The sequence below is a fragment of the Xiphophorus couchianus genome, chromosome 3 (genome assembly GCF_001444195.1).
Source record: "Xiphophorus couchianus chromosome 3, X_couchianus-1.0, whole genome shotgun sequence".
Taxonomy (NCBI): domain Eukaryota; kingdom Metazoa; phylum Chordata; class Actinopteri; order Cyprinodontiformes; family Poeciliidae; genus Xiphophorus; species Xiphophorus couchianus.
This window is the reverse complement of record NC_040230.1, coordinates 14,487,558-14,513,977: the sequence shown is the minus strand read 5'-3', so window position 1 is coordinate 14,513,977 and position 26,420 is coordinate 14,487,558. Positions and strand designations below refer to the sequence as shown.

The 26,420-nt window shown below is 37.9% G+C and overlaps 1 protein-coding gene across 3 annotated transcripts; it reads left to right on the top strand.

Moving 5' to 3' along the window:
* Positions 1–175: 175 nt before the first annotated feature.
* Positions 176–26,078, top strand: rprd2b (regulation of nuclear pre-mRNA domain containing 2b). 3 transcript variants are annotated; one of them, XM_028012456.1, is made up of 11 exons: positions 176–398; positions 7,884–8,013; positions 8,151–8,332; positions 9,894–9,976; positions 10,074–10,200; positions 12,308–12,483; positions 13,222–13,507; positions 13,737–13,988; positions 15,083–15,250; positions 15,340–17,333; positions 25,927–26,078. In XM_028012456.1, the coding sequence occupies exons 1-10, from the start codon at positions 203–205 to the stop codon at positions 17,256–17,258; spliced, it is 3,519 nt and encodes a 1,172-aa protein (XP_027868257.1). In that variant the 5' UTR covers positions 176–202; the 3' UTR covers positions 17,259–17,333; positions 25,927–26,078. The 3 variants fall into 3 exon arrangements, with proteins under 3 accessions (XP_027868257.1, XP_027868255.1, XP_027868256.1); XM_028012454.1 differs by having other exon boundaries at positions 13,222–13,519; XM_028012455.1 differs by lacking the exon at positions 25,927–26,078 and having other exon boundaries at positions 13,222–13,519; positions 15,340–20,730.
* Positions 26,079–26,420: the final 342 nt, after the last annotated feature.

The window sequence follows — 26,420 nt, the reverse complement described above, 5'->3', positions numbered from 1 at the left end:
TGCAAGCTGTAGCCCTAGGAAAAGCAAGTGACTCTTAAGCGCTGTGCTTCACTTAATATATTACACAAAAATACTGCATTTTTTAAATTATTTTGAACCCCCATGAAAAAAACCCCCACTGCCCCCACCTTCCCTCTGTCCCCCTGGTAAATTTGGTCTAGCACCGCCACTGCCCCCATCATCAGCAGACAGATCGGGGAAGATGGCGGCTGGTTCAGGCGCTGCAAGCGGGCAGGGAGCACGCAGCTCCACTGGTTCTCTGGAAGCCTCACTGGACCGCCGCTTTCAAGGAGTTTCCAATACTATGGAGTCGATACAGAGCCTGTCGACGTGGTGCATTGAAAACAAGAAACACCACGGCCTCATTGTTCGCTACTGGATGAAGTGGCTCAAGAAATGTGAGTAGCTGCGCCGCTAGCTAGCATACCTCAAGCTAATTCAAAAGCTTGATTTTTGGCTTTTCTACGTATAGTTTGCAAAACTCGTCAATATATTTGGCTAATTTATGCAGTGCTTTGCGTTGTATCGCAAAGGTTGTTACTTTCTCAGTTTTTTTTTACTTTTAAACGAGCGATTTATTTTCAGAAGTATTCGCAGGTGATGCTACATAAAATTAGCTGCTAATGGTGGCATAGCTAACGTGTCGCTGATGGCAGTGTTTACTGATGGGCCTTTCTGGGAAACACGGGCTGGTTGTGCAAAACAAATTAAGTTGGGATGTGCTGATCTTGATTCACTCGTAGCTGGTTTCTTTAACTGGGTCACTTTTTGCACAGGTTTGGTTGCATCTTAATAGCTGTTCGTGTGGCGTGTTTTGATGAGATGTTTACTGTTTATTTTATGAGCACAATTGAATGAACTTGTTTTTCTGTAGTTTTTAGCATATTGACAAAGTCGCAGCTCGTTAGTCTGCAGGTGTAATGTGCAATGTACATTTAACTGTTGCACAGTGCATTAGTCGAGCAAGTGCGTCTGCCTTGAACTGCGATTGATTTGATGAATGCATGACTTAATAATGGCTGTGGAAGGTCCTCCTGTAGCAGTCTGTAATACAGCAAATCTGAAGCAGCCTCTGACTGAAGACAGTCTCATGAAGATGTTTAAAGTTGTTCATAATTTTCTTGATTTTATGAGCAAGTCCTTCTTTGCATAACCACCTTCAGTTTTTCAGAACCTCACCAGCCGTCTTTATCAGGTTGTTGAGCCAGTTTAAGTTCGTCACAACAGAGTTCTAGTAGAGCGGCAGCATTTTGCTGCAAACACTGCAGGAGCTTCCTCAAGAAGTACAGTTTGCTCTGTCTCTACCTGTGCACAGCTTCACTGTTGCTTCACTTCACTAAGGGTTCCTCCAGATACTAAAAAGTATAAAGCGGTCGGTACTTCAAGAGACATGTCTTGCATATTTTTTAAAATTATTGATCCTTCAAATGTTCCAAGCAAACTAAACAAGAAGACTCAACAAACTGATAGGCTTTAATTTCACATTTCATTTTTGGTGCCTCATTTAATAAAAACATTCCAGCTGATCTGAAGTATTGATACGTTCATTTTTAGCTTCTGCTAAATTTGGTGTTCATGGTTTTAGAATAACGTAACTCATTTATGTTTAAGTACATGAATATGCATTTAAAGCTGGAACCAGAAGTTTACATGTGTAAGAAAAAGATGCACATGTGCACAGGGTTTCACAGTGATCAGAAAATGATGAGATGGCAATATCAGTTGTTATGTTTATTTGTTTTTTCTGTTATCTGTACTTCTTGCACTCTGATCTTTAGCATTTTCATCCATGCTATTTGTGTCTGGTGTGAGCATCTGCTACCGTGAGACTCTGTAACTTGTTAAATATTACATTAGCATAACATTTACAAGTTCAAAACATTTGTTGGAACATTTTAGCTTACAAATATTTCACTCCAAACAGTCCTTTGCATTATAAATAGGTATCGTGTAGCCTACGAAAGATAACATATTGTCTAGCCTCTCTTTTTCTTAGCGTTTCTAACAGTTTCTTTTCTCTCTATTCAATCTACATGTAAAACTCCGACTTTGACTTTTATTATTGTGGTTTTCAGCAGATAGAAATAATTTTGGTCGTTCTCACCTAAGTTGGTCAACTTTAGGAGTTGACCAAAATAAACATATTTTCAGAGTTATAGCAATCTGTCTCTTTTTTGTACTTTTACATATCTAAATCCAAAAATGGCTGCAAATACATGTGCATGTTACTTTATTCTTATTTTATCTTCTCTAAAGTTTTGTATTTCTACTTTGTGTTCAGAGGCTGAGTGCTTGTAAACCAAAGTCAAATTTCTTGTATATGCACATGATCTTGGCCAGTAAAAACAGATTCTGAGGCAAAGTGGGATTTAACAATAATATTTATTGATTAGATGTTTTTTTTCCCTGAATTACCTGGAACGAAATGCAGGAAGTTTTGTGGTATTTAACCACAGACAATTTTGCTGCTGTAATTTCATTCTGACCCAGACCCAATTCAGTCTAGAATGTGTTTTCCTGTCATGTTTTTATTTTATATATATTTTTCAAAATCTTTTTTTAACCCTGGGTTCCCAAGTTTTATTATTTTGATGCAGGTGTTCTTTTTAGGTGTTGGGAGTCATTCTGTAAAACTGAAGAAATTGGTTTACTTCATGCTGGATTACATTTTTTTTGCTGGTAATAAATCGTAAACTCTTGAATATGAGTTTTAGTCTTAGTGGTGCTGATGTTGGTGAAAGCCGAATTAAGTGTACTGGGTTTCGCAGATCTTTTTCTTCATCATTACTGAGCTGAGGTTTTTCATTTAGATTTTTTTTCTAAAATAAATTTGGGACAGAAAAACCCAAGTTGTTGGAAGTCTGTTGATTCATTATTTAAATCCCTCAGGAATAGTCTTGTATTTACTCGAAAAGCTAGAGGTTGTTGGCAATGTCATTTGATTTATATTTTCTCCAAGTATCCCTGATTGTGGTTTGTGTACAAAAAGCAGTCTGTCTTCAGGTGATAAAGCAACTTTTGTTCTTTAAAGTCATATCCTGAACATTTATTGATGCTTTTGAGGCCAGTCTTCCAGGTCTTTTATGGACACAAACTCCTAAATTTAGAAATGCAGTCTGTTAAAGAACAGTATTGATGGAAAGATCAAGTTTATTACTGTAACTCGTTCCGCACAGAGTGCTTTGTAAAACTATAATACAAGTATAAAATTCACAAAAATGATTTAATCGAAGCTAAAAAGAGAAGTTAAATAATAGTGTGACTATAAAGACGGCTAAAACATTGACTAAGGCTTTTAAAAGAGAAAATATTTATTTCATCATATCCTTAAACCCATATCACAGTAGAGAATATTATGAGGCAAAAATATTTAGAAGAAATTCAGAAATTAATAATTATCTGATTAGTTATAACTAGTGACTATAAAACTTTGAGATGTTGCTTGAAGTTGCTGTTTTTTGCTCCTTTGTTGGCAGTTTATTTTGGATATGTTAAATATTCATGCATGTTTTTGTAAACTCAGCTTTAGATGGAAATGGTGTAAAGATTGATGCCAGAATCTGAGTAGTAACATGAATTGTTTAAAATCTTCTGAGTAAGATAACCAATTAAATATTTAAAAATTAAGCAGTATATTTTTTAATAAACACGTCATGTTCTGTTGGGGGAAGATACGGAGCACGTGGTGTTAACTATTCTTAATTTAAGCGTGTAAAAACAAGGGAGTGCAGCGATATGTTTAAGATTTTGTCATGGTATTTTGGAGGAAAAAAATGTATCCAAGCTCTTTTTAGGTGAAAGACCAGAGTAAAATCTCTGAGAGAGTCAACACGTCGTTTTTATACTGAGGACAAAGAATCATAAACTCCAGAAACAGTCTGCAGAAAACACCTCCAGGACAGCTGGAGTTGGGTTTTAGCTCAGACAGGTTCATTTGGTTCAGTCATTAGTATTCAGATAAAAACACATTAGATGACCATCAAAATATTAGTCTGAAGACCCTATTATATTTTCTGTAAGACTGACTGGAGTTTTCCAGATAAAAATGTTTATTATGTAAATATGAAAAGGCTATTTATATTAGCTGTACTTTGGGGGATTTGTAGGATCACTGTTTTGAATCTGACTCTTTATTAGTTGATCCAAGTTCACAACAGGTTGGGTTTTTAAATCTTAAGTAAAGATGATACATTTTGATTCTAAATATTGGCAGTTTGTGTGGTGGAAACCTCAATTTGCCTCATTTCTTAAATGTTTTCCTTGAAAATATTGGCATTGTAATTTTTTAGGCACATTTTCTAAAAGCTTGATTAAAGTAGGGGCCTTTGAAAGTGCATCCCAGCTTATTTACAGTAATCTTCAATGGAGAAATCGGGAGTAGGAGTGTGGTATGATACTGGGTTAAAGAGAAATAGGACATGATTTCAGCAAAATGTGGGAAAACAAATAAACCTAATTTTTGTTCACATAGACCGACTAAAGCTTTAACAAACAGTTTTTCAGCATCTGTAATGATGTACAATTATTCAGTTCAAAGTTTACTGGAGTGTATATATTGACATTAAATATTTTCAGCTAATTCTAAGATGCCAAAAAGCATAGAAATTAAAAGTTTCATTCATTTCTTTGTATCTGTTTTGGAATAATCTGTTCATGTGAAATTGTCAGGTTTATGTTTAATCAGTATTTTGAACCAGAGGTGATGAAACATTAAAAATAAAATAATTTCTTTATGTTGATTTGTTTTAGGATCCTTGTTGGTTAATTGTTTAGTGGTGATTTTTGTTCAGATTGTGTCTTTACAGCAGCTTCTTTTTTCTGTGGAAGGTCAAAATACCTGACTTGAGTACAGAGGAGACTTAACTTCAATGGTTTTCTAACAAAGTGTTTTCAGTCAGGTGTACAAGCCGACATCATCAGTATATTGAGGCAACACAGGAACTTTATTTTTAAACAGGAGTCACAATTATGGATCTAAAAAAAATAGCTAATCTTTAAATATTGCCTTAATATCTGAGGCTCTGGACTATTTTGTTTTTTTATGCTCTGACTGTGTTCTTTCAGCAAATAATATTCTTCATTTAACAATTAATCAGTTACTAAATTAGTTGACAATAATTTCAATAATCGATTCATCACGATTAATCTGATTAATTGTTTCAACCCTAATGGCAAGATTTTTATAAACCTTTCCATTTAAAATGGCTGATAAAAACAGTTTAATTTTTAAACTATTAGAAATAGTTTTAAAAAGGCTAACAATCATGTTTGTTTTCACAAAAGATTTACAGATTAATAAATATAAGTAAGTATAATAAGTAATCAACAGTAATTGGTGTTGATTAATTCAGTCCATATTCCAGTGTTGACATTTGTTTAAACTTAAAGCAGTTATAATGCTTAAAGGTTTCATAAATTGCATGGTATAAATATACACTGCTCAAAAAAATAAAGGGAACACTTAAACAGGTGTTTAACACTTAAAGTGTTCCCTTTATTTTTTTGAGCAGTATATATGTTTTTTTTTCAGTAAATTTTGTTTGATGCAGAATGATGTGGTTCAGTTTTGACCCGTTTTTTGTGTTATAGAGCATAAAATTCAGTCTCGGCATCTTTACCACAATAGTAAAAGCTCTTTAATGTAAAGATCTTTTCTGCTTCAGCGTCATTCAGCTGCATCGGATTCTTTAGATCTTTTCAATTTGCTTATAGCTACAGTTTTCGGGCCTGGACTTGCACATAAAAGAGCATTATTTAAGATTATGTGGTCTTGTTGTACACATCCTAATTTGATGTTCAAGGGCTATTAGTATCTTTGCTGTACACATAACTGCATTAATTGACTTAATCCCCTTGATTAAGCTTTTAGAAAACGTTTAAACTGTCCACAGTTTGAAAGTTTAACATTAAATGATACAAATCTTCACAATAGATGATGCTAGGGCTGCGAAATATCAGCAAAACAAGTTATTGCTGCTCTGTTGCTGAATATTTTCATGCTGCTATTGATTACAGTTGTTCTATATTTTCTTTTTCTTCCATTGAAAGTACATCTAACAAGCTAAAAATCTTATTTTTTTGCAGTAATTATGTGCATGTCATTTAAAGTACAACTCATTTCCAGGTTTTGCATTCCTGCACTCTTTTACAATTGGAACATGTTACACAAATAGATATTGACATTGCAATTGACATTCGATTGTTTGTGCAGCTTTATGTAAATCGGATAAATTCACGGAGGAATCTGACCCCTTTAATTATTTAGTCACAAACATTACATTCATGGAAAGAACCTCGTCAAAGTCCAAAAAGGAATACATTTCTAATTTAAAGCACTTAAATTTCAGAGCTTATGGCATTTAAATTGATGGATTTTCATCATTTCGAGATAAAAATGACTCGGAGCCTTAGAAAAATCCCTCCTGTGTTTCAGTGTAGCTGTGGATTTAAATAGATTTGCTTTTTACTTGAAATCAAACGATGTTCAGGGACTGGAGTCTACTTTGACTCTGCAAACCCTCGCTTGTGAAATAATCATATTCTTACTGGGGATCCTTGGATTTACTTCTGTCATTTTGTCATTTTGTTCATGTTTGGCTCCACTCACACACAGTACAGATGTGACACATTCAAATTGTGTGTTTTTTGTGTGTGTGCGTTTGTTTTTTCATAATCAACTTTGTCATGGCAGTCAATTCTGAAGTTTCCATCCCAAAATCTGATGCATATCTGATAGTTTTCAAAGCATCTGCAGTCAGAACAGTTATGTCTCATTTGTGTCGTGAGACATGCATAATTCTGCACCAGAAGAAACCAGACATAGAAAACGGCTGAAGCAATCATCCAATACCTTAATTTATAGCTTTCTTTGTCTTATGATCTTGTTACAATACTGTCAACTCCTTTTGATTAGTAGCAAGAAGAACCACGCAAAAATAAATAAATAAATAAATAAATTTGCAAATGTAGCCTTAGATTAACTAGTGATCTGATGAGTTGAGATCAAAGATGTCCACTATCTCTGCCAATTAGAAGATGAATGGACATTGTTATGAGTATCAGTCTTTACTGGGTTACTGGATATTTTTATTTGGTGTTGGATTAATTTACTTTGCAGTTTAAAAAATGAAAGACATGGTAAAGAAGAAAGTATAAATCCACTTGACATGGTAAACTTGACCACCTCGAAAAATAATAGAACAGCATATCATGCACCTGCACGACGAGGACATTGGGTGAATCTTGCAAAAAATATGTGAGGTGTTGGGTAAAACAATTCTTTAAAATATGTGCTCTGGGTTGCTGAATAACCAACAGAGTTTGCTTGTCTGAACTGTGTGTGTATTTATGTTGCAACAAATATGTTTCCTGCAATTTTTGTTGTCACAAAATCAGCAACCAAATATTTTATTGTGCAACTGGAATTGATTTATTGTAGTTTAAAAGCAAATAAATTTGTTACATTAAAGAAGATGATGTTACCTCACTATATTTTTGTAATTTTTGTTTTTTAGTCTTGGATATTTTCTAAAACATGCCTGTGTATTTATTGAAAACTAGTTTAAAGTGTGAATGCCAAGAATGTTTTGCTTCTAAACAGCTATTCTCTTTTATTTTTAGTTATTTAACCTTTATTTTACCAGGATAAAAACTCACTGAGATTAAAAATCTGTTTCAAAGGAGTCCAAGAAGCAGCAACAAACACAACACAGAAAAATACACCAGGCTGGCAAAATTTGTAATTAGTTGGGTAGTTGCATGGACGAGGATGCATCATAGAGCTAAACAAAATTAAATAATAACAAATATCAAGCATAGCTGGATAAAACTGCAGCTATTTTTGTCCTTCTCTCTTTTAACCTCTCTATTCATTTCTTTTGTAGCCGACCACAGTCATCGCTTGAATCTTTTCTATCTTGCCAATGATGTGATCCAAAACTGCAAAAGAAAGAACGCCATTGTGTTTCGTTCGGCGTTCTCCGATGTACTTCCCAATGCTGCCCTCCTCGTCAAGTGAGTAGCTTCGTTGTGTTTACTCAGCGCTTTGTCGGAGCTAAACCTGCGTATTGTTTTAGTAGTTTGGTCTGCGACAAAGAAAATGCACCAACCCTGGTATTCATTGAGACAATGTGTGTGTTTTTCTCTGTTAGAGATGGAAAAGTCCGCAAATCGGTTGAAAGGATTTTTTCCATTTGGGAGGAGAGGAATGTGTATCCCGAGGAAGTGATTGCACAGTTCAAAGCCAGCCTGCACAAAAAGGATAAAGAGCGAGAAAAGCAAAGGGAAAAGGAGAAAGAAAAGCAGAAAGAAAAGGAGACTCCATCAAATAATGGTCAGCTTTCATTTTAAATCTTTAGTGTTGATCAAATCCAGATGATCCTAAGAGGTGCTTGAAATGTTATAAACACTATTTGAATTCAGAAATCTGTATTTTCTTCATTTTTCTAGTGAAGCATTACTTGTCGTCCTGATTAAAAATGTTTTTGAACATTTAAAAAAAATCTAAATCAGTAAATGAAACTGGTTTCATTTAGTGATGTTGCTTAGCACAATGATGAACAGCATAATTAATTTGTTGATCCGTATGGACTGAATCAGAATCTATTAGTTCAGATCTTTTATAAATGGTAAAAAGGCCCAAATGTAACATAAATTCAATCTTTATTAGAGCTAAACTCAGTTTCAAAGTTGTTGTATCAAAACAAAGAAAGTTTATACAAATATAAACAATGGATGGATAAAGTTTGAGGGGGGAATTTTTTTTTTGTGGACTACCTTTTATTTATTCATAAGCTATGTAGATTATATTTTTACTTGTAAGAATAATTTGCTTAAAAACAACAAATGTACTTCAGGATTAGATTGTTTTCCCTGTAAAACATGGTCATATCTCATGGCGAAGCTCTGCTGTGTGGTTCAGGCTGGTTTAGCATCAGCAAGGAAAGCATAAATTCTGAACTATAGACACAAATTGTAAGGAAAAATGGTCACACAGGTTTTTGTAAACTGATCATAGATGTAAAGTCACACACAAATGTATGCAGTGGAGACTATCTGAAATACTCAGAAGAAATGCAGCTTGGAAAGCTGATGCAATGCTACATAACGCAATGCAATGACTAGCGTTCACAAACCAGCCTATCGAGGCACGCCATTCATTTTCCTTTCTGCTGATTGGCTGTTCCTGCCTCACCTCGAATCTGTTCTCTGCTGTTTCTGATCGCTCCTCAGCACACAAAACACGTTACACTCAGTTGGTAGCAAAAAACACTGTACATTATATACATACACTAAATTATGGAAAATCAGTTCATATATTAAATGTTTTTGACCATTTTATTGGCGATGTACAGACAGGAGGAACATGCTCTCATAGAGTGGCAGCCAGTGCAGTTAGCGAGAGGTTGCGCAATCCCAGGTGAGGCTCAGCTTCCGAGCATTTGAATAGGAAAATGCGAAAATTCTGCGATTTTGAAGAAAAATTAATCAGAGTTGAGCTAAATGAAAAATAGTTACTATATATTAAAAACCACAGGGTGAAAATAGCAATATAAATTATTTTATCATTATTTATTATTTCTCCATGATGACATACACGTCTGACCGCACGTCACTGACTGGGAGTTACTTGTGGATATGATATACAGTATAAAGTTTACAAAGACTTGAGTTAGTTTTTATTGCAAAGGGATGTGAAGGATAAACTGGATCATTTTACTCTGAAAATTCTTCAGTTTTTTTTTCTTTTAAGTTTTCTTTCTTCCTGTCACCTCTTTGAATCACATTTATGCCGAAAAATAAACAGATAGAGGTTCACAAATGTCCCAGCACCACTATTAATTAAAATGGTTTTAATTTTTTTTCTGTGTTTTAATGTTGTTTCTGTTCTTCAGCTCCCACCAGCACCAAAGCCGTCAGCACTAAAACTCCACCTAATAAAGCTGCGCTGAAGTCCAAGATTGTTGCAGAGTTTACAGTAAGCCTCCTTTCATTGTTGCTCTTTTGAAATAGTGCTACTAAAATTTGCCTAAAACAAAATTGACTTGTGTCTTTTAATCTTTGCTCTTTTCTAGCCCCACTTCCTTATCGAGCAGCTGTCGAGACACAAGCAGGCTGCTGCTGAAGAGCAGATCAGAGAGAAGCAGCTAGAGACGCTCAGGGTGGATGTCCTCAACACCGAGGCCTTCAAAAGGCTTAAAGGTCAGGTGTTTCCCAGATAATTTCCCTAAAATCACAAACCTCCTTTTTCTAGCGTCATCCTCAGTCTGGAAAGTTGACATCAGAAGGCTTTGAAGACATTAGTATATTAACGACATGTGAAGATGATTTAAAAGTTTATCAATAGGGTGGATCTTATTGTATTTAACCGCCAAATATATTCCAGACGGATGAAATTAGTTTATTTTTTGTGACTCAAAAAAACTGAGGGAAAATCTTGCAGAAGAGACGGTATGCCACTCTTTTATAATTTTGTGTAATGGAAGACATAAGAAGGATATACTAATACAGCATAAGTTTGATACTCAGGTTTTCCCTCAGAAAACTTGCTAAGCCTGGTGCTCAGGGCGATAGGGCAGTCATTCAGCCGGCTGCCATGTTTTTTAGTAAAAAAAATTTTAAAATTGACAGGTTATTTGAAAATATCACTTGTAGTTATGTGTTATTGGAAGATTAAACCCTAAACACCAACTACAAAGTCTTAAAAAAGGCAATAATAAAAAAACTAAAATAAATAAACAATACTAAGCCTGGTGGCCCGCCAGGCTTATAATACACTGTGGGAAACCCTGGACACTATACAGTGAACCCTCGGTTTTTCGCGGGGGTTATGTTCCAAAAAGAAGCTGCGATAGGCAAAATCCGTGAAGTAGTAACTTTTTTTTTTACAATGATTATACAATAAAATACTCCATAATACATTGAAACCAAAGAACAAAACTTTTTTTACAGGCCCAAGCATTGTTTAGCTAATAAAAGTACTGTATAAATGTTTTTGGGTTTTTTTTACAAATAACTACTGTACTGTAAAATAATCATTTTAATCATCAATACGAACTGAAGGCTTCAAATTGCGGAGATCAGCACCGCGACTCGAGACATTGGATTAGAACGGGAGAAAATGAAAAATTATTATGAAAAAAAAAAAACGTACAGTAGGACAAATAGTGACTCACGTGCATTTCATTGCTCTTCTGACTGAGCCACTGCATCCTGACTTTCCTCTGTAGCGTTTTTTTTCTTCTAAAGCCTGTGGTGCAGGTGTGTTTTTTCGAGAGAAGAACATGGTTATCAGTAGTTGTTGTTGCTCTTTTTTCTTCTGGGCAAAAAGATTCTCAAATTTGGCAAGCTGTTTTACATACGTGTATATATTAAATCGCAACGTTATCAACACACAGGTAGAGAAGAAGCGAAGAGACTGTTTAGCCAATCAGAATGCAGAGCACGGTGCAAATCCGTGAAGCAGCGAGACCGTGAAAGGTGAACCGCGAAATAGCGAGGGTTCACTGTATTGGACAAAAATGAAGTGAAAGTACTCCAGCGAGAACTTTTGGGGTGGAAAAAGTGGTCTTCTAGTGGAGGGGTCTGTGCATTCTTGTAGTGAATTACAAACATGTTTAAGCAGTCAGTCAAAGTGTCAGATTGCAGTCAGCTCTCAGCCTATGACCTTGGAGTTTGATAATACTCAGAGGAGGAGCATAAACCGCGCACACACACCTACGCATTTTTTAGAAAACCAGGTCTCATACGCTAGCAACTATCTTAATTGATAATATCAATACTTCTATATGCTAATAAGTGTCTGAATAATGATAAAAACAAAACTATCTGGGGCAGAGCGAGAGGTTATATCATCATGTTTTTCTAACATGATGATGTTAGAAAAATGTTAATGGATGTGCAGTGAGTGAAACGGAGAAGAACCTTGTCCAACAAAACACACATTCAGATAAACTGACAACAAGAGAAGTGGTTTTGTTATCTTATGTTCTCATAATAAACACAAGTTGTTTTTTCAAGTGAGCACCTTTATGTAGTAACTTAGAAAAACTATACATATAAGAAATACTGCCACCCATAGGGGGAAGTGACTTAAACTTAATCCCAGAGTTTCTGACTGTTTTGTAGGAAATTTGCAATAAACTCACAGTTTTGCATTAGTGCACAAATAATTTCCTTCATCCTTTCGTAAAACACTTCATTCCTCTTCAGCAGTTCACTCTTAACAAAAATACATCAGTTCATTCCATTTGAAATATTTAAAAATTCAAATAACTTTATTCTGTTTTTTCAATTTCTCCCTTTTTAGACAAAGCAGGAGGAAATAATTTTGCTAAGGACTTTGAAGATGGTAGTCTGAAGCTGCAGGAGTTTGTCAGCTTCCTGGAGAAAGAGCTGAAAACTGGACCTCCCCTGCTTGAAGCATTGGGAAATGCAGATATCTTCTATGAGATGCAATACAAGGAGGTCAAGATTGTGGCAAATGTAAGTGTGTTGTGTGTTTAAAATACAATGATAAAGATGTTTGTATTTGCATTTTCAAGCTATTTTTTGAACTTTGACAGATGCATTTACCTGCTAACCTTTGGGAAAGATTGACACAATTGCATTCAAATAAGAAAAAGTGTTTTTTAACAGAATGAGAAAGCTTTTCCATAATATTCTAAATGTTTAAGCGAGTCTTCGTTCATGAATGATTAGCTTAAACAGCTTCAACACAGAGTTGCATGGAGCAAAATTAAGTTTAATACAAGTGGGATTGGAGAGTATGCTTGACATATGATGTAAGCATTTTATATCAGTTGATATTGATAATTATTTACTAGTTTTTTTGCTTTAAATATCTTAAATTCTGCCAAACTGGCAACAAGACCTTTTCTGTTTCATCCACAGTTTTTCACACCACTACATTGTTTATTTTTACGCAGTTATGAAACACAGTGGCAAAACCTTAAACTGCTGCTGCGCAAGTTACTTAACAAGTTGTTGCTAGGTAACCACAAGTTACTCAAATAGCTGTTGCTAGGTAACCAGAGAGCGAGTGAGTTGGTTGATGCCACTCACCTTGCTTAGCTGGCCATGAGAGGTTTAATATGAAATATTTTAAATATTGAATATTCTGTCAGATGTATTATCTATTGATATTAATCACCTGTCTCTCACAATATATATTGTTATTAATTTATTGTCCATTCATTTGTTGAATCCCCCTCTTCTCTTCAGGCGTATAATGCCTTTGCCAACCGAGTAAACAGCCTCAAAAAGAAACTGGATTCTCTCAAGGCATCACTCTCCGGCCCTGAGGACTCACCCATCCCCTCTCCCTCTGAAGACGCTCCTTCACCCACTGGCTCCGACTCACCCTTTCTGGACATGGAGAAGGCCAGGGCCAAGGTGGATCCGGAGCTGGACGGCAAGGCCATGGATGAAGGAGAGCTCCAAAATGACAACAGAGACATGGAAGACATGGACATGTCAGATGAGGAGGCATGCGCTGGTGCTGCGCAGGGTGAGCTGTGTCGTAGGTGCACTATTCTCAAATTATTGTGCAGAAGTCAAGGAGTCGTATTTTTTAAAGTGCTTCAGCTCAATAAGTATATGCTCCACAATAAATAAATAGAAAAAGTTGTTGAAAAGGAAGCCTGAAAAAATTGCATTTTTCAAAGCATAAAGTTCTTCTACAATGCAGCATTGTATTAAGTTGGGACACTTTTATTTATTTATTTTTCCTTTGCCAGATGGTAAGTCAGACCAGCCATCAGGCGCTGTTTCCAAGACAAAGTCGGACGCTGCGTCAAAACCTCCAAGCACGCCAACAAAACCACCTAAGCCCAGCCCTTCTGTTGTTACCACGGCAGCCCCAGTGACTCCGACATCTGCTAAAGCTACGACAACCCCAACCACGCCCCTGGGAGTGAACCTGGCCAAAGTGGACCTGGGGAAGATCAGTTCCATTCTCAGCTCGCTCACGTCTGCCATGAAGAACACAGGTGGGTTTGGAGTTGGTCATGGTCTCTATAATTAGAGAAAAACTAAATTCACGATTGATGACCGAGAAATGTTCTTCATATATTTTTTTTAATTTGCAGGTTTTTAGGAGTGATGGTTTTCCTGCTTTTAATTAGCTAGGCATACAAACTGACTGCCTGGACATGCAGAGCTGCAGGCCGGTTACAGGAACACTTCTCACCGTCTTCTTTATAACGCTGTAGTGTGTTAAAATCTAATAGTTAGCTATTTTTAGCTAAAAATGTACAACAAAAATCCTAGTAGAGTTGTAGATGTACATTCACTGGCCACTTTATTAGGTTTGAAGCGATTATGCAGTAATTTTAATCCTGCAAATAATTCAGGAATTACAAGATTAGCAACATTTATGCTTTAAAGCGAAAGTCTAAAGTTTTACTTTTTGCTGTTTTGTGTTAAAGGAAAAACTTGTGATTTACGTACTAGAACAGTGGTAGCTCTTAGTTTTATCAGAAATAATGAATAATCAAATTTTACCTTTCTTGACCTTTGGTATTTGATCACAAATCAGAGCCAGTCTAATAAAAATTGGCATATTTTGCTCTTTGAATAATTATAATTTAGCATGTGGTTATTGTCACAGTTACTTAGTATGTTAAAATGTTCAGCTTTGGTCTCCCCTGCTACTATACTACTACCGCAGTTCACCAGGACATCAACAACCAGAAACAGTGAATGTTTTAATTCTAATGTTCATCCAGTTTACAGGATTTCTAATTTCGAGACAAATCTGTGATGTATTTTCAGCATTTCTGAAAAATAGCTTTTTTTTATATATATATATATATTCAGTCATTCATGTGGAGAGTAAATTAATTTTACTAACAACTCCCTCTTGTTTGAAAATGTCTGCCTTCTCTGAAGCCTTCTGTGAAGGATACTAGATGTGATTAGACAAGTTTGAAAATTTACCTTGAAAATGCTTGAAAAGTTCTTGAATTTTAGTGTGGGGAAAAGTGTATGAGCCCTCGGACCATTAAAAAAATGGATAACTGCCCGCTTTGGTTTATATTTACTGTGGTTTTGATTTGTCTGTTCTATCCTTGCGTTCTCCTAGCACCTACTCCGTCTCCTCGGCCGTCTCCTGGGACACCCACCACCCCCACCGCCCAATCAGCGGCCTCCAAAGGGACGCCGCCAAGTCCTGCTTTGGCCAGCATCCTGTCACGTGTTGACATCACCCCTGAAGGGATACTAAACGCTCTGTCTAAAACCAACACACCAGGTTGCACACACTTCTCTCTTTAATTACCGCTGAATATTACTACACAGTTTATGTCACTTCTATTTTTTATTTTAATCATCTCAAAACAGGTTTGTCATCTCTCCTTCAAAGTGTGACTAATACCTCCACCGCTCCCTCCAACCGAACCTCCCCAGACTCTTCCAGTGTCAAAACCCCGATAACCCCAACCACCCCGAAGACAAAACCCGCTCTGGGGAACAGTGTCAAACAAGACGAACCTGGAAGAGCCAGAGACTGGGAGAAGGAGCGCCAGCTCTCTCCTCCACCTCCTCCTCCACCCCCTCCTCGTACCTCAGCTCCTTCTTCCTCTCCCCCCAGCTTAGAATCGAAGATCAACAGTTTCCTGCAGGGTAATCCAGGCTTCAGCCTGGCGCTGGGCGACGCGAGTCCCGATGGCGTCGACGGCACCCCGGTGAGGGACGAGGCAGCTGGCACGCCGACGCAGGACGAGATCATGGACACACCTGGAGGCGTGCCAGAATCTTTGGGCTCCTCTGGAAGCCATAACCTCTCACCCACAGCCTACCGCAATGATCCCTGGGATGCTGCAGTCACCCCAACCGGAAGCAGCAACAACGGAGACTTTCTTGGCTCCTCCTCTTCAAGATTCGGTGCAGGAAAAAGGAGTGGCATGAAGTTAAACAACGAAGACATAATGAGGAAGCAGGTGTCGTCTTCTTCTGCTGGTGACTTGAAGGGTCGGAACAGTAGAGCCTTGGCAGAGCGGAGACTCTCTGCTGGCTCTCGGAAGGCAAGCACCGGTTCCGACGATGCGGGTCTGGGTGGAAAAAAGGACAGTGGGAAAGAGAGGCTAGCAGACGCAAAGGAAGGTCAGTACCATCGCATCGAGACACTGGTGTCACCCCACACTGAAGGAGCACCAATCCAAACTCTGGGGTATTCAAACCGACCATCAGCCGGAGAGCGCATCAAGACAGTTGAGAGCATCCGCTTGATTGGTCGAGGCTCTCGGCGAGGGGGAGGAGCCGGGAGTCGGCCAGGGGCTTCAATGTGGTACGAAGAGGAAGAATACTTGGAGGGTCAGCCTCCATCACCCCAAGTTTTACCCCCTCCTCTCAACATGGGTCAGGGAGGCGGTGAAGACATGAACCCCTCCATTCTACCTCCTCCTTTTCCTCCTCCTCCACCACACCACATCCCACATCTTCACCCTCCGCCATCTCTTCCTCTCCCTCCTCAGCCTCCGTTCCCAATGCCGTACCACCCTGAAAACATGCAGACTCCTCCTCCATCGATGCTCCAACCTCATCTTCATCCCTCCGCCTCCTTTTTTGCCTCTGTTCCCCCAATCCCTCGGCTGCCTCCACCTCCTTCCATGCACCGCCTCTCGCCTCCGCCGCCTCACCTTTCTTTGCCCCACTCCGTCATGGTGGGGGGGATCCTGGTCCCTGTGGACCACAGCTTGCCTCTTCCTCCATCACTAAGACCCAAAGGTGCAGAGCACAGCAGAATGGGGCCCAGAGGAAGGAAGGTGACCCCTCCACCACTCATGTCATCGTTGCTAGGCGACCCCCCTAAACTACCCCGTCCTGGCACAGTTAAAGAGCCTTTAATCCCTCGCCATACCCCCCCTCTCCACCGCCCAGGTGCGCCTGGCGTTCCTCCGCCTTTACTCGGCCGAGTGAAGGAGCCTTTGATTTTACCTCACCCCTCCCCAACATCCTCCACGCCCTCTCCCTCCACGCCTAATTCTCCTGCAGGAGACTCCTCTCTCTCCAAACCCCCACCCAGCCCTCCAGCTGCACCCCACAACCCAGGCTCCAACCCCGTCCCCCTCCTCAACTTACCCACGTCCAGACCCCCGATCCTCGCCACTCCCATGCAGCAGAGACCCCCGATGCGAGGCCGCAGCCTGTCTCAAGACCACCCCATGGGTGGGTTTCATGGAGGGAAGCGAGCCGGACCCCCATTCGGCGGCGGTCCCTTCCATGCGCAGAAGAGGCCTTACCTTCCCCCGCGCTACTGAAGCAGTCGACTATGACAAGCTGAATGAGAAGAGCAAGCCACACGTCTAACAGTGCAGAGTGTGTTAGCCCTGCTGGTATGAGCCCAGATATCTTTACTCTGTTACTTAGCTTGAAGGAAACCTACTTTAGGTTGTGTGTAAATAGCTGATCAAGTCTTGATGCTTCGGCTTTAGTGGCCACTCACTTTATCCTGTACTCAGAGGTTGTCAGTGACATAGTTCAGAGTGTTGTATAACCTGCTTTCTTCCATTTCTCCACACATTAGATGCTTTACCTTGAATGGCGTAACTACAAGAATAAAACAGATAGTTCAAGCAGAAATTAAACAATACTTTTCTTTCTCTGTGATTCTGGGGTTACTTCACCTGAGATGTCAGAAGAAAGACATAAGAGGAGCCTAAAATTAATAACTTAGCATTTTAAGATGTCTGTGCGTTACCTCACTTTGCTTTACACGCAAAGATTACTTCTCATACCAGCCAACTTGGTTTGAAGCTTGGCATAAAGATGAGGATAAAATCTCTCTGAAGATGAAGAAAATTATTCCCAAATGTATACAAGAAAATAAGCCATCTAGAGCATTTACTCTTATGCAGACTTGTTGCTTGGTACTGTTATAACTCTTTATGCTGAGCTGAATGAGTACCCCGATATATCTGGCTTCATTTAAAAAGAAGAACAAGTTCTCAGTATTTCAGTGAGATTTATCACATTTTCTAAAATGTTTAGACATGTTCCCCGGAAATTAAAGCAAACCGATTCCAAACTAATCTCCTCTTGGAAATACAAGAGTATACAGCATTCTCCACACTTAGCAGCACTTCTGATAAAGATGTGTAGAAATCTTAACTGTTATGTCACTGTAGCTGCGAAATTTAACTGAAATTTGAAGGAAAATTACCTGTATGTCAGCAAATATACTTATATTTTGCTTTTTAATCCATGACTTGAAGTTTCCTTGAGCTATAATTTTGATTTGACACTCTTCAAAATGGGGAACACAAGAGAACATCCTACGTAAGCTCTTACCTGCAGTCGGAAAAATAATTGTTACTTTTAAAACCGGAATGGTGAAAAGGACCCAAGCCAGCCTTGCCAGCATACCCAGTAAGGAGCATGGTAAGGGAGATGGCTTACTGTTTGGAAACAGTAAGCCATCAGTAAGCCAACAATAGTGTCATGGCGTCTCCATGGCAACGCATTTCAAGGCTTTCTACACATCTTAAGCAGCAGTACCAATAATTGTGGTGAGAGCTGTACACTGAGAATTTGAAACCGTTTTTTTCATTTGACGTGGCGTTTGTTGTCGCAGGTGAATTTAACGCTTGTTCTGATTTCCAGAGTACCTACTGTAAATATTCTTCTTCTCTTGCTAAACCTTTTTGCATCTATCTATTCCTCCCTACTGTACATTTCTAAACTTGTAAATATAAAGAGTGACTGAGTTGATATACCTTTTTTTTTTTTTCTTCAAACTTATTTCTAAAAATGTCTCAAGTGATTGTTTTATTTCCCGTCTTCACTGTGATCAAGGCCTTTGGATAAGCTTTTAACCTTGATTTTTTTTTTCTTGCAATGTTTTGCATAACTTTCTTGCTCTCTCCTTTTGAAATCACTGCTCTGAAGAAGTGTTGGGATAATTTAGCATTTTCTTTCACAGACATAACGTGTGTTCTGTTCAAGTTTCATTTATGAACGCTGAATAGCAGAAAGGGATAGTTTTTACTTGAATAAAATCAAGAGTTTAAATTGAAAAGGGGGGTATTTTTAATTGGTTGCAACCTATTCCTTGAATTAAATCATTTTATCTTTTGGGCTGTATTTCCTCCCACTTTTCAGGAAGCACCGCTTTGCATAAACTGCATACAGATGGATGCAACATTTTGGGCAGCCCAGGAAAAGATATTTTAAAATAAATGCATCTTTTTGTAGCCTAATCCTATACTGTCAATTTAACCAAAAAAAATCTAAATTTAATTTGAGTACATTTATTCAGTATAACATTTTTAACACTTTTAAACTATTTTCACAAGAGAATATGCAAACAATAAAGGGGCACGCATACTTGTAACCATGCTGTCAATACCTTCTAATGGGACAGAGATTTATGCTAACATTTATCCTGCATGTTTTAATGTTTTCCCAGGTTTAACACACCAGAATCAAATGTTCATTATCAGGCCTCAGCAGAACTTTGTGGAGATAGTTGTGTTGGAGCAGAGACTCGTTTAAAACTGTCAGGACACCCACCATCTTCTGATCTAAGCACATGGTTCTGTTAAAGTCCTGGTAGAGTTTAGCTAAATCCATGTTTGGCTATGACTGAAAAAGGCATCTCTAATGGTTGCTATGGTTATTTGGACCCCAAAATGCTAGTTCCCTTACAGTGAGCTTTTGGTTACTTGTCTTTTATCTCTGGTACCATCCGGCTTGCTGTACAAGACAAATATGGATCCAAGTCCAGCTGCAAAACCAATGAAGCCCCTGCATCTTATTTATGCCCCAAAATACAGAAACATATGGTATTGAATTCATTTACACTCTGATTTAGTAAAAAGTGTAAAGAACAAATAAAGTGCTTCAGTTAGATTTAATTAAAAATAGTTCTTGGGTATACCAGCATTTTGGCAAAAGTGAGTTTATCCAGTAAAAGAACAACTATTTAAACATATTTTTAAAAATTAAAGTCTGTTATTCTAAATGTTTCAGTATAAGATTATGCTACATCAGTAAAAGCTGAATTTATTTTAAAGCTTTTTGCCCTTTCATTTTTTTTGCAACTCTCCAGGATAGACATTTGCAATGAATTTTCTGGTTATCAGTATAAAAGTGGAGTTGGGGATGGGAAGGAAGAAATATTTGAAACAATCAGCATCTAAACATTTTCATTTAATTTTCCTGCTTCAAGCTCCTGTGCTTTTTTCCCCAGAGCATTTCTGCACCTCTCAGCTCAACTTCGAAAGCTAGTGGGGAAGGGGGGCAGCAATTGTTTCCAAGATGTGATCATTCTTTTGCCCACCTGAAAGGTGCAGATTGTTTTCCTCCAAGCCTCATAACTCCTTTGTCAAATCTGTTGTTTCCTCTGTTTGCAGATTAAGTTTAAATAATGCTTCACATTCTGCATGATGTTGGTGATAATCAAGTTTTAAAATGTATCTCAGTGTTACCACAGTTTTCACGATGCCCGTCTTGTCACCTCTGCAGTTAACGCTAACGATGAGGTTAGTTTGCGGAGATCACACTACATGGAGAGTTATTAGCGAGGTTAATTCTTAAACATCTGCAAGCAAACACCAAACATGTGGAACTTTTTTTTTTGTGTGTGTGTTTATAAATGTATTTTTCTTTCACAAGAAATATTAATTTGAAAAGTTGAGTTTGAAAATGACTGAATATGTACCGAAGCTGATGGTCTGTATATATTTGACACGTTTCACTGCTGTTCTCATCAATGATGCTATATCACTGGTCTTTGAGTGTCCAGTCCTTTCTCTTGTGATGAACATGCACACATTCTGCAGCAGCTGTTAACGAGAATACAAGTCTACCTCTCAAGGAAAACATGCACTTTTTATAGAAGATTATAGCCTTAAGATCTAGAAAATCTGTTCCTATTTTAAGTCCAATTGTAATGGTTTCACTTAATATGTCAGCACATTTTGCTGGACAAGTAACCGTTTTATTTTCATAAGCTCCTATTACTTTTATCTCATCAGCCATGCAGTTTCCTGTTTACAAACATAAATATGATGATATCCAAAACTATTTTTACCTTTAGTTGCCCCAAAGTTTGCCAATTTACAGTCACAAACCTTGCATTACCTATTGCAATGTTTTATGACCCAGATGGAATTTTACTCATTTACAAAACACCATCAACCTAATGTTAAGCAGGAAAGAACTTTTTCATCTCCAAATCTATTGTTGGCAATTATCTATAGTTAAAACGTGTCATATTTTAATCTACCGTTTTTGGCATTTGTGAGCATTGATTTTTAATTATTTTGGATTTCCAGCTGGAAGCTCATGAAGATGCTGAACACATACATTACCCCTATTGAGTTAGACTATAGTAAATGACTTAGTATGTCAGTGGATTAATGATGGGAATTGTTAGACATCGAAATAATGGCAAATATATGATATGCTGAAAGGTGTGATATTATCACGATCGACTCTGCTCTTATAATGCCCTAGCGCCTTCGTGTGGCAGATTGGTGGTACTCCATCTTGAAGCGTCGTCTTGATCAGTAAGGTTTTAATGAGATCAATCAAAATGTTAAATTAAAAGTACAGCATCTACAATCATTGAAATTAGTTTTTCAATTTAGAAGAGCATTGTATTTCAGTGCATCTGTAAATGAGGTCGTTGCTCGCACATTCTCGAACTTAAATATTAAATGTGATATTTTTTTGTAACTGAAGGATTAAAATGTGTTGCGAATGTCTGATGACTGAAGGAATGCTTACGTTAAGGGGAAAATGTTTGAAAAAATCTATCTGGCTGTTAACTAGATGAATAAATGTATTTAAAACTAGAGAAGGCACAAAAACTGCCCCTTTCCACCTTGTTTATCGCCCGTATACAGCAGAATGTCTACTGCGAAATCTTAAAGAGTTTCTGACTTAAATTGATTACTAATAACTTCAATTTGAACTACTAATTAGTCGTTTTTCAGTGTATCGCGCCCTGCATCCTTCCTTCCTTTTTCTCCGTCCAGTGTAAGCGCGCTCTGGCTTTTAGCCGCGAACGCGCACGCTGCTCCCGAATCTGCGTCACTGAATGTGACCTCAACGAACGTCACCGCCGCTCTGCCTACTTTCGTGTGTTTCCTGTGTTATGGCCGCTTGCATAGAGAGGAAGAGAGATGAGGCATGCTTGTAAATAAACTTTTGGGCAGGTGCGTTCAGGATGGCGGTGACGCAGCTGCTTATGCTGCTCGCGAGTAGGTCGACACTCCACTCACGAAGGAGGTACAGCAAGGTGCGGAAACTTGTAGCAATTGGAAGCTAACTGAGGCTAACGTTAGCATGCAGGGCAGTGTGTTTACTGTGTGTCGTCATGTCATGAGCTGAAACTGATGTCCATTCAATATGTGTGTAAACAAATTCTGTTTTGTACATCTATTATCAACCTTTTATTATTGACTAAACGGTTTGCTTTAGCTGATAGTTATATTAAATTAAATGCCCTTTGGGGGAAAAAGAGCAATTTAATATGAATATTTTTGATTTAACCAAATTTCTCTTTGCTTTTTTATTAATATTACCCCTTTTTCAGCTACCCCAAAATTAAAACCATACCATGTGTCAATATTGTCATTAGTTACAAAATGTTTGCATAATACTTGGACTTTGTGAGTGTTCTCATTTAGCTACATTCCCCAACAGAATATTTTAATTTTCAATAATTAGCATTAGGATTTGCATTAGTTAACAATATTAAGCAGCAAGATACCTCACACCTCAGATTTAGTGTTACCAGCAGAAGAATTGGGCTTCATAAGGATATAAGGATGAGACTGTGATTACTAAAGTTGGTCAGTGCATCTCCAAAACTGCAGCTGTTCTGGGGTGATCAAGTCTGCAGAAGTCAATATTAATCAAAAGCGACCCAAGAAAGGAAAGTTTTTAAACCACCATCTGATAAAATCCAACAAATGACTTACTCTATTTCGGATTGCTGTAGAAGTTAATGCTGGATCTTGCAGAAAGGTGGCATAATACACAGTTCTTTGCTGTTTTGCACATGGATCTGCAAAGTCAGGGCACCCATACTGTTCATAATGTTATGCCAGTGCTAGTTATTACAATGATGCAGCACTTTTTCAGCTTGGCATTCCACACTTGAGGTCATTTCTCAAGGTCAACATTTTCATGTTTATGCTAATGTTTTTCTTTTAGGATTTGAATTTTGACACTTTTTTTGGCATAACAGTTTTGCATTTGTAAACCTAAATGATCTGACTGAAGCTGTAGCTTTTTTTTATGGTACTTAGGACGTTTCATGTGACTGATCCATTGTGCTTAGATCTGCTCTGCCATGCAAACGGTGTCTAAAGGAGGCTTCAAGTGAAGGGTTACTATTAATAAATCAGCACACAGAGACTGACCGACTGTCCTCTGAGGTCTGCCTGAATGTGTTTAAATGATAGATGGTCCCAGCCTCACTTTTACTGTCAGCATAGCCACAGAAATGCTTTTTGTCTTGCAGATATGTCTGTCTTTGGTTTACTTACTCAATGCCAAATGACAAATATCTGCCAAATGTATCAGGCAGACAGTGTATTGACATTCTTTTTATCTACAAATAAAACAAATTGCCATTGTCAGTTCCTTATATTGATAATATTTATAGCACAAGAACAGACATTAAAGTTGTCAATGGAATGAAGTTATGCATTTATTGCAAAGAGAGTGTGCCTTTAATGTCCCACAACAACTAAATTCAAGTATTCTAGCTGGATTAATGCAAATTAATGCAAATGCTGAAATAGCCACCAGTACTTTTTCAAAAGTCAGTTCAAAAGAACCTTATTAGTCCCAAAGAAAAATCAAATGTTGTTTTAACTCATATTATTGAAATTTCTTGAAAGGGTAGTAGATGCTGATGGCAGGAAGGATCTCCTGTAGGAGTCAGTATTACTTTTTCACATATGAAAAAGCCTCTGGCTAAAGACAGTCTGTTGTTGTAAAGCAGTCTCATGAAGAAGATGCACTGGGTTGTCTGTAATCTTCTTCATTTTATAAAGAAATCTCATTTGTACATTATTCTTCAGATGTACTAGAGGAGTCTAGAACAGATTACAGATTTGCATAAGATCTGCAGCATTTTGCTCCAAACACTGAAAAACATAAACTTCCTCAAGAAATAGAGCTTGCTCTGTCCTTTCTTGTAGATGCTTCTCTTTTGCATCTCTAGTTCAGTCTGTTGTCCAGCTGGACACTGAGGTAATTATATTCCTCAGCCACGTCTACTATTTCCCCCATGATGGACATAGAGTTTACTCTAACCCTGTTTCTCTTGAAATCTACAACCATCTTTGTTCACATTAGAGATGAGTTGACTGTTTCCACACCATGACACAAAGTGGTCCACCAGATCTCTGTACTCCGCTTCTTGTCCATTTCTGATACATCTGACGACTGCAGAATAATCTGAGTATTTCTGCAGATGACAGGACTCTGTTTCGTCCTGGAAGTCTGAAGTGTACAGAGTGAATCTAAATGGTGAGAGTACAGTTCCCTGTGGTGCGCCTGTGCTGCTGATCACCAGGTTAGACACATACTCCTTCAACATGATTGTTGAGGTCTCCACTTGTCTTCTGGAGTTTCTGACAAAGCAAATCAGACTGGATTGTGTTAAAAGCATTGGAGAAATCAAACATGTTTTTGCTTAAAACATGAGTGTTTTCTGGTTCACCGTTATTCACTCCAGTTTCTGAAATTGTTTTGTATATTCTCCTCCCCACATCTGTTTTAAATTTACATACCAGGATCTTGTAGCTTGCTTGAACAACATACCTTTTGAGTACAGAGTTTCTACACAGTCTGGATGACTGTGTAAATTGATTTATGGGGTTTTTTTTCTAGCTTTAGAGCAATACAGGAAAAATATTGTTTTTAAAAACATTTCTTTCTTCCATCCATCTTATTTTGTTCTGTCATTATTCCATTTGTTCCTTTCTTTGTTCCTTCCTGTTATTCAACCGTTTTTTTCCCATCCAGTTATTTCTTTCTGTTGTTCATTTGTTCATTCCTTCTTCCTTTTACTATTCCCAATGTTTCCTCCTTAATTCTGTCCTTTTCTGATTTCATTCCATCTTTTGGTTATTTCTGTCTTCCATTCTATTCCTCCTCCATTTGTTTCCTTGTGAATTATCTTCTATGTTTTTTCTTTCTGTCTGTCTCTCAATTCCATTCTTCTTCCCTTCCTTTTTAAACCATTCTTCCCTTTTGTTCCTTTTCTTTTTTACCACTTTCATTCCTTTTACGTCTGATGGATGTCCAATGTTTAAAACCAAACCTCTGCGGAAATATCTGCCGAATATTCAGAACATTCTTTAGTATATTTAAGAAAATGGATTAAAGTAATACAAGTTCCAGAAATTCAATTCTAGAACCTTGAAATAAAAAATGTGTTGCATTCCTGTGATGGCCTTACGTTATTGGTTAGAAATAAAGTTTGAATTTCACATTTTTGCCACTAGAGGAAGCCTGAGGACCACCAGATATATGAGAACCACAGCTTTGAATCATCATCATGACTGCATGTTCATTTTATTTGGCAGGGAGTAACAAATGAAATAACATAACTTATCATTCTCCAAACCCTTGACCCTTATAAAATACTCAGCTAAGAGTTGAACAGTAATTTTAACATATCGTCACCTTCCTACTATATTGGTAAGCCCTTTTGGCAAAACAATTGCCACCTCTTTCGTTCCAAAATATGCTTTAAGCGCAAAAGAGTCACTTTTGTCAAAAAAAAAAGTGACGTGCGCCATTACTTTAGGAAGGTGACAATATGAGTTCCTGTTAGAAAAACATTGCTTTAGGATAAGATTTACAACTGAAGTGATGAAATGTTGTTAATTGTAATGACTTTCTTCATGTTTCACGATGTGCCTTCTTACTCTTTTTAATATTTCCATTTTTTCTCTGCAGTTCCAGTTGTCTCCAGCCCTGTCTGAGCGCCTGCGAGTCTTTGAGTCTCTCAGGGAACAAAGAAACAAGAACAGGAGACAAAGCGTTAGAGAAAGCCCTCTCTCTGTCCGCCTAACTAATGGACAGACGGTGAAGGGAACAGCTGGAGTAACCACACCGCATTATGTTGCTCAGAGTCTGAGGTAAATACACAAGAGAGGCAGAAATGTTTTTGAGGTGTTGCATGATTGCAGATGTAAATCCTTGTTTTATTTCAGGGTGAAAGGAGTCCTGGTGTGTAAAGTGAATGGGGAGCTGTGGGAGCTGGGACGACCTCTAGAGGCAGACTGTGAACTACAGCTTCTGGGGTTTGACTCGGCTGAAGGGAGACGGGTATGTCCGACAGAGTATTAGGGACAGACAAAGAGTAGAGTCAATACTACCACAATAAAGTCATTATACTGGTAGAACGAAGATGCAATATTCCCAAAAGAAATTACTATAAAATTACTAAA

Excerpts from the sequence above, each read along its gene's own strand:
- rprd2b (XM_028012454.1), top strand. The coding sequence starts at position 203 with ATGGCGGCTGGTTCAGGCGCTGCAAGCGGGCAGGGAGCACGCAGCTCC. Across the intron at positions 9,977-10,073 it reads AGATTGTTGCAGAGTTTACA|CCCCACTTCCTTATCGAGCA; the intron begins GTAAGCCTCCTT and ends GCTCTTTTCTAG. Across the intron at positions 13,989-15,082 it reads GTCTGCCATGAAGAACACAG|CACCTACTCCGTCTCCTCGG; the intron begins GTGGGTTTGGAG and ends GCGTTCTCCTAG.